The 8,462-nt window shown below is 38.8% G+C and overlaps 1 protein-coding gene across 1 annotated transcript in view; it reads right to left on the bottom strand.

Moving 5' to 3' along the window:
• Positions 1-2,639: 2,639 nt before the first annotated feature.
• Positions 2,640-8,462, bottom strand: part of GTF2H1 (general transcription factor IIH subunit 1) — a 33,609-nt gene continuing 27,786 nt past the window's right edge. The window contains exons 13-16 of the mRNA XM_068556499.1: positions 7,840-7,930; positions 7,245-7,360; positions 6,072-6,164; positions 2,640-3,668 (exon numbers count right to left, since the gene is read on the bottom strand). Of these exons, the coding sequence (XP_068412600.1) occupies positions 3,582-3,668; positions 6,072-6,164; positions 7,245-7,360; positions 7,840-7,930 (387 nt within the window). The 3' untranslated portion in view covers positions 2,640-3,581. The remainder of the gene's footprint in view (positions 3,669-6,071; positions 6,165-7,244; positions 7,361-7,839; positions 7,931-8,462) is intronic.

Below are 8,462 nucleotides of genomic sequence, written 5' to 3'. Positions count from 1 at the left end.
TCAATCCCTGGTTGGGGAACTAAGATCCGGCATGCCGTGCTGTGCGGCCAATAAGCAAATAAATAAATAAATAAATAAATTCAAGCCAGTTTATCTTATGCTTCAACCTCAGCCTACTTTTCTTTTTAAAGAGAATTCATGTTTATTTATTTATTGGCCACGCTCACAGCTTGTGGGATCTTAGTTCCCTGACCAAGGATCAAACCCGGGCCCACAGCAGTGAAAGCACCAACTCTTAACCACTGGACTGCCAGGGAACTCCCTTCGGCCTACTTCTGTTATCATTCATCCCAACAAACACAGCAGGTTACCAGGTGGCCAGAGAGGGTATAGGTTTTTCAAGCTGTTTTGTTACGGGAGTGGGAAGAGCTGGATCGCTGGCTCCACCTCAACAGGTATAATTTCATGTTTGTCGTAACTATTAGGGATTCTGCAAAAAACTATGAAAACAGGGCTCTGTGGTTACAAAGTCTGAATTCCAAGGTCTTTTCTGTGACTTGAATACACACCCAATCGAGGATATGGACTACAAACTAAGGCTGATCACCCCTGAACCAGGTTCTAGGCAACGCTCCAGCTCTGGACAATTTAAGAGCTGAAAATAACTAAGACTCCCCTGGCCTCAGGAACTGGGAAAACAGCTGAGTCTTGAAGAAGCTAAATTGGGAAAGGGCAGAGGTAATGCACTGAGGACTCCCATGCAAGTTCTGACACTGGAAACAGCAAATCTAAGTTTAAAATGGGCAGCTTTCCATACCAGGGCCACTGTTGGCTTCAGATGATATATGCACCAATAGGAAATCACTTTCTGGATTAAACCCTCAGCCTGGATGAGTGGCTTACCCTCCTAAGTTATAGGTGTTTAAGCAATCTTTTGCTTTCCAGACTGAAGCAGATGTCACAAAGTATCCTACTCATTCTGCAGTGTTAAGTCCAAAGTAGACTAGCACTACTGATTTTATGTTTTTCCAAGAGAAACTCATTCTCCTAAGGCATGCATACTTTCACTATACTATTGTATTTGGCAGCCCTTCGGGCTAATGGGACCCACTAGGCAGAATAACCCCATAATGTGATTTGCCGTAAACCAAGTACAGAATAGAATTGGAGGCAGGAATGACTGACGGGGCAGTCAAAGGAAAATCTAGGCAATGGAAGCCTGGGCTGGGGAATAAAAGCTTCCAACTTCACAAGCATCTTGTCCCATCTTAGCGACTGCAGAAGCTTAGCAGTTTAGAGTAAGCTCTGACACTTACTGGGGTAAATTACTTAACATCAAAACCATTTCTAAAGGTGCTAGGCACCTTTATCGCAGCTCTCAATCACCAGCGGCTGCTACCATTTTCCACAGTGGGAAGGTGGGGCCATAGTAGGTCTAAACAGCCGCCAAAGTTCATTTTGAAAGGACTCCAAGGATCAAATATTTCAAATGTAAGCTGGACTTGAAAGTGAGAGCTACCTCTGGTGAAATCTCCCTTAAGTCCTTCATTCCTTATGAGACTTAATCATACACCTTATGAAAGTCTTTATTCAGTTCCCTCCTTTCTATTTACCAGAATTCCACTTTAATTTGGACCTAGTTTCCAGTCTGGATTGTTCCAAAGCCTTCTAGGTTTTGGCATCCCCAACTGCTGGACTTTTAATCCAACAAACCAAACAGAACAAGCAAACTACCCTCAGAAAAACAACTCATGTGCTTAAAATTTTCTCCAAGGTCCCCCGTGCCTAATGGGTAAGGTCTGAATTTCTTACCTTGGCCTTACAAAGCCACCCGCAACCTGAATTAAACTGATTTTCCCAGCCTCTTGTCACTTCCAACTCTCCAATCCAACAAACACTCTTGTCCCAACACGCGGGGGGTGGGTCTTTCAAAGTCTTCACATCTTCATCATGCACTTCCCTGTTCAACCTTCAAGGCTTAGCTAAAATGTTAGTTCTTTAGTGAAGCCTACCCAATTCCCCCAATGGTTTCTTCCTTCAGGTTCCATTATATTTATCACTTAATCTTTAACAGAGCACTCAACAGAGCATTTTATTTCTTTACGTCTGCCTTTCCCAACAGACATACTCTTTCTTCTATTTCAAACATTTTTCTATCTGCTCGATTGCTATTGCTTATGAGTAGTTGTGGTAATAATTCATTTGAAATGCACTTTGTAAAACTGTGAAGTGTAACACACCATTACTAAACTGATCTGAAGGAGAAATGGGAGGGCTGAAGCAGAAGAATGATGTTGCTACTTTCCTTTAACTGGTTCAAAGTCTGAACAGGTTTTCGACCTGTTGTAGCCATTTTATGAAAGATAAACAGCTTGTATAATGGCTTAAAAAAAAAAAGAGTAGCCCTCGAGCAGCCCACCCAAGTAAGCACCACACATAAGGAGAATCCACAAGATGTGTTGCAGTTAAAAGAGTATCTATAAAAAGTTTTACTTTTTTCTGTGATTTTTAATACAAGACATCTAAAGTCTTAGATAAACGGTGAGTTGATACTATCAGGAACAAAATATGGCACAGATTCCAAAAACAAGAACATATCTTTTTTTTTTTTTTTTTTTTGCATTTAGGCTTTGCAGTCACTATGCAATGATTATCAATTCGCCAAGGACAGTAACAGTCAGATACTGGAGAAAAAGAGATATGAGAAACATCTTTTATTTTTTCTAAAGAGGTGAAAATAAGTAAGATTTCTTATATCTCTCACTCATAAGATTTTTAAACTCTTAAAAATGCAATTTCTTTTCAAAGCACATGCCATCTTAAAAAAAAATCTTAGCAATGTACATTTGCACTCAAAGAAAAACATGCAGCGCATTGTCCTCTGACAAAATTCTGCATAAAAACCCCACACGACTTTCTGCAAATATGTCCCCTCTTTATCATTTAGGGACTCCAAACCACAAACATTCAGTGCAATATTTATTGTTTCTTATTTCCGTAGGAAACACAGGACCAATGATGTCTTCTGACTACAACTGTTTCAGGATGGCTGAGCAACAGTCTCCCTCTGCTTTATTTTAAAGTACTCTCTTTAACTTGCTGATGTAAGGTACAACTAGAATTCAGCAAAACTTAAGGATACAAGTGGAAGATGGAGGAGAAATACTTAAGGTGTACCCTGTGCCATAAACTTAGGAAAAAAAATTTATACAATAACAAAACAAAACCAAAAATCCTCAGATTTTATCAATGCACCCTTTTAAAAAGTTTTTTTTTTTTTTTTAGATTCCTGAAAGCAGCTTAATGTGAATCAAAAGCAGTTCCTGAGTAACTGCTGTAAACAGTGTCTTTTTAAAATATATACATATATATATATATATATATATATATATATATATATATTTGCAACTTAGCTCATTTTGGTTCTGCCTTAATTTACCTCCCTAGCTTTTAATCATAGTTCCCTTCTTTTCAGTTCTTAATGTGCAAGTACAATAGCATCAGCTCCAAGAGTCGGCATGGTACAGATATTTCTTGTCACTTCTGTGTGATCACCTGCATGTCTGACAGGCCAGGTTTCCAGAGTCACTGCAGGTCACAGTTCTCTCAGTCTCACAGAACCTGTGAGAGCCACGGACACTTCACGTTTTCTTCATCAGACGCCGTGACTGCCACGTGTGGAGCTTGTTGTAAGCTGTCTGGAGCATCTCCTCTATGTGACTTACCAACTGAAAAACATAGCAAGACACTTAGGCAACAATGGGGTAAAGGCTGGGGAAGTTACTACTTCTGATCCAGATCTGGCACATACTTCAGTGTTGTTCCCAAGCTCTTTTTTATTTCTCCAAAGAGGCAACATGCAAGCCCTCTGTGAAGGTGTTATCAGACACATTTTGTATAGAAAGGTAAGAGGGATGGTGGGGTATAGTAGAGGCTGGAAATTCACCTGCTTTGCCTGCACTGTATGTCTGTCCTGTCATTAACCAGTCATAGGACAACATGAAATCCTGTGTTCTAGGCTTTAGTTTCTTTTGTCAAATGAGAAAGGTGAACTAAACTGGTGATTTCTAGATTTAAACATTAGTCTCTTGACTAAGGTCAAGAGGGTGGCATCAACACTAACTCAGAGAAAATTTGAAAAATGCCCCACTCCCCTGAAGATTCTGAGGCAGCAGGTCTGGGATGAGACCCAGGAATCTTTTGATTTTCAAAAGCTCCTCCACTTAATTCTGCTGCACAGCCAACCCTGTGAAGCACTTTTCTATGTTCTCTAGGGTCTTTTCCAGGTCTAAGACTTCAGGATTTCAATGTAACTCAGCAGATTACAGAAAAATCTAAATGGTCTCAAAGCTTCACACAAGTACTATGTCACGCCTTAGGTCAGGACTACGTATCTTGAGTAGAAAAAAATTTTACCCTCATCACAGACATAACTAGAAGTCAACAGGACCACACTGATCTAAGCTGATAAAGACTCCTAAGGCAGAACGTCTTTGGATTATCTGTTTCCTCGGAAGTGGACAGTGTAATTTACATGGTTGGAAGTAAAAGTCTTATAAAAAGTCTGCAAGTCAATTTTGGCAGTATGGGGACAGAGACCAGGAAGTCCTAAATCCTGGTAGCATGCCAATAACTTAGATTCAATCTGAGGTAGTTAAAAAAAAAAACAAAAACTGTTATTTACCACACCTGTTATCACTGTGTGTGTGTGTGTGTGTGTGTGCGCGCGCGCGCGCATGCACGTGCACAAGGGGGAGCGTTATGTTATTTACTTCTGTCTGGAAACTACACTGCTCCATAGGCTGCAGGGGTTCCACAGAACCCGTTAGAAGAGGTGAACGCCACAGCCTCCTGTAAGGCTGCACGTGGCCTCAGAATCCTTTTTACTACAGTGCTCCAGGCAGTTACAATCAATTGAGAAGGCACATAAACTGAAATCTATTTGTCACCCCTGCTCTGTTGTGGGAAGACACTTCAAGCTTCTTTTCTGATTATAAATAACATTGTTATATTTTAAGAAAAACCACTTAGAATGTTTAGGGAATAAAAACTTACTAAAAATATTACTGATGAAGATTTTTCAACTTTCAACTGTAAAACTGTTTTGATTATCCTACTTACTGAAACACTGAACTCTAAGTTTGTACATACTATTTTTTTCCCTGTCATCTCTGAGAAGACTTGCATTAACACACAGAGAAACAATCTTGTGTGGTTGCTCTAGCCTTGCATTAAAAACAACGCTAAAAATCCTGGGCATAAGGTGACACTTCTCACTGCCTTACCCACTGCCCTGCTGTCAAACAGGGAAGCTGAAGGCAGACCATAATCCAGGAACTGTTCAGCTTACTTTCATAGAATGGCAATTCTACCTTTCTTTGCATTGCTACATTTGTAGTTGCTACTCAGGTTTTCAAAATTAATACCTTTAGGAACATACATATAGGTTGTAAATCTATAAAGAAAAGCATGGAGGTGATTATTACAAATCCTGGTTAGTTATGGTCTTGAGAGAGTGGGACAGGGACACTCAGGGTACTGGTTCTATTTTTACCATGATTGGTGGGTACACAGATACTTGTTTTACTATTTAGAAGAGCAAATGTATTTCATACACTTCTGAATGTATGATACATTTTACAATTAAAAAACAGTATTCCTGGGACTTCCCTCGTAGTCCAGTGGTAAAGAATCCGCCTTACAATGCAGGGGACACAGGTTTGACCCGTGGTCAGGGAACTAAGATCCCACATGCCACCGGGCAACTAAGCCCGTGCGCCGCAACTACAGAGCCTGCGTGCCGCAAACTACAGAGCCCACGCACCACAACTAGAGAGAATCCCGTGCACCGCAAGGAAGAGCCCGCGGCGCCGCAACGAAAGATCCCGCATGCCTCAGCGAAGATCCCGCGTGCTGCAACTAAGACCTGATGCTGTCAAAAATAAAATAAAATAAATGCTCTTAAAAAAAAAAAAAAAAAAAGCAGCCTTAAAAAAACCAAAATAACCCCCAGTATTCCCAGTAACAGAAAACAAAACAACATATATACTCATTTACAGGAAAACAAAGTTAATTTCATCATTTTACTACACAGAGAAAACTATTAGGCCAAAATTAAATTGTTGCCTTACATTTGTGCTTAAATACTGTCTCCGAATTTTTTCTTGGAATGGGCAGAGTTTTGTAACTTGGAATCGTTCCAAATTACTTTTCATTTTCACTACCTAAAAAAAGAGAGAAATAATGAATTACAGACTCTCAAAGAACCTACAGGGATCAAGAGAAAAACACACATAAGGTTTCTTTTTCTTTCTTCTTTTTTTTTTTTTAAGATTAACTGGCTCCACCAGGCAGAGAAGCAATATCGAATATATTTAGATTCTTTTGGTTTATAATTCATATCCTTCCTGATGTTTTTTGTGCATGTATATAAATGCATATGTAGAAAACATATAGTATACACTGTTTTAAAATTCCACTTGGTTTAATGAGAACATCTTTAAGTCATTAAATACTAAGTCATCATTTAAAATGGATGTATCTTTAACCAATCCCCTTCTGGTAGATATTTAGACCATTTCTACACAGACAGTGGTAGAGAAACATCTCTATGGCTCAATATTTGCATACATTCATTCTTAATTATTTCCTTAGGTTAAATTTCTAAATGTTGAATTTCTGGGTCAAAGCATGTTTTACAAAGGTAGTACTTGTAGTGGAAGAAAGGACTCTCTTCTTAGCAACTTGGCCATCACTGATCATTCTAAGTTTTTTATCCTTTTACAAATTATAGATGAAAAATGCATTTATGTAGCTTTAAAGATAATTTATTTGAATACTGAGTATGAAAATTTCCTCTTAGATTTATTGGGCCACTTGCATTCTTTAGTGAATCGCCTGTTCAAAGAGTTTTGCCTATTATTTTAAATGGGGTATTTATCTTTCTCTTAAAGACTGTTTATAACAGCAATCTATATAGTAAAGCTATTACTACTTCTTTTTTAATTGAATTATAGTTGATTTACAATGTTGTGTTAGTTTCTGGTGCATAGCAAAGTGATTCAGTTAACTTTTAAGATGCACGATTATAAGTTATGGAACTGGTCTGGATCTCAATTTTCTTCGTATACAAAATGGGTGTCAATACCTACTCCATCAGGATGCTGTGAGGCTTAAATGAAACAATATATGCAAAGTAGTGTTTGGCACATGGTAAACATTCAATACAATTTTCCAACTTCAAGATAACACTTCACTAAGTTACACTACCACAACAGCTGGCTGTGTTTGGAATCGGTTCTGACCTTTTCTTCTAGGAATGGTGTATTAACAGGAAAGCAGGACCAGAAGTGCCGTAGAAGTTCCCCAACAGCCACATACAGGTGTTTCAATTCAGACTGAATATCATTTGGCACCATCTCTGCAAAAGAAAAAGTGGTCCATAGGATAAAAGCTATTTTCCCATGTGTGTAGTCTCTGAAAGAATGACAACTCAGAGAATAAATCTGAATGCACACTCTACCAATACTAAACCAGGATGTGCTATTCTGAGACAAGTTACTGATTTTGTGGCCGACAGACCACAGAATTTAAATTTCCTTGGGGTTTTGGAGGAATTTCCAGGTTTTGCTTTAAGAGGTAGGAGAGGAAAAAAAATGTGTGACTAGCAATGTCACACATTACTAGTGTGACACAGCAATGTGCCACTGTTTGTAATATTAAAATAATACTGAAACATAAGCTCTTATCTAAATATGCTTCAGGATCTGGATGCATAAAAACAAAACAAAAATCCCAGAAATGTCCCAAAGAGAAACCAATAAAACTTAGCACTCTTCTCAAATTGCTCTTTTGAGGTTATTTAGGTAAAGGGACAGCAACAGGAGGTCCAGCACATACGGTTTATGGCTTGCTGTGTCCCTCCCTGCATCAGTGCTCCTCCAGGTGACAGTGCTGTGATGGTACTACTGGCAGCACTGCTTGAGAGAACCTGAAAGAAATTAAGACACAAAAAGTGGTTTCTCTCTTTTTTGCCCATCTTTTTTACTTAACATTTCAGTTCTATAGCAAAATGTCCAGTAAGTCTTCATTCCTGTATAAATAAATAAGTTATAGCAACCAGAGTGAACCACTTTCCATGAGGCTAGAAACACAGTATGTGTAGAAACAGAATACCTACCAATCTTCCAGGAATACCAGGCAAGTCCATAGGTACCTCAAAATACACACGCTTTTGTCTAGTCAAGCCCCCCCCCCGCCTTTTTTAAAGTATAGTTGATTTACAATATTGTGCTAGTTTCAGGTGTACAGTGATTCAGTTACACGTATATATCTATATTCCTTTTTTGATTATTTTCCATTATTGTTTACCACAAGATACTGAATATAGCTCCCTGTGCAGTAAATTCTTGTTGTTTATCTATTTTCTATATGGTAGTGTGTATCTGTTAATCCCATACGCCCAATTTATCCCTGCCCACCACCCCTCCTTCTCCTTTGGTAACCATAAGTTTGTTTTCTAA

Source organism: Eschrichtius robustus, chromosome 11 (assembly GCF_028021215.1).
Source record: "Eschrichtius robustus isolate mEscRob2 chromosome 11, mEscRob2.pri, whole genome shotgun sequence".
In the NCBI taxonomy this organism is placed as follows: Eukaryota; Metazoa; Chordata; class Mammalia; order Artiodactyla; family Eschrichtiidae; genus Eschrichtius; species Eschrichtius robustus.
The sequence above is the reverse complement of the archived record's forward strand: the minus strand, read 5'-3'. Positions and strand labels throughout refer to the sequence as shown.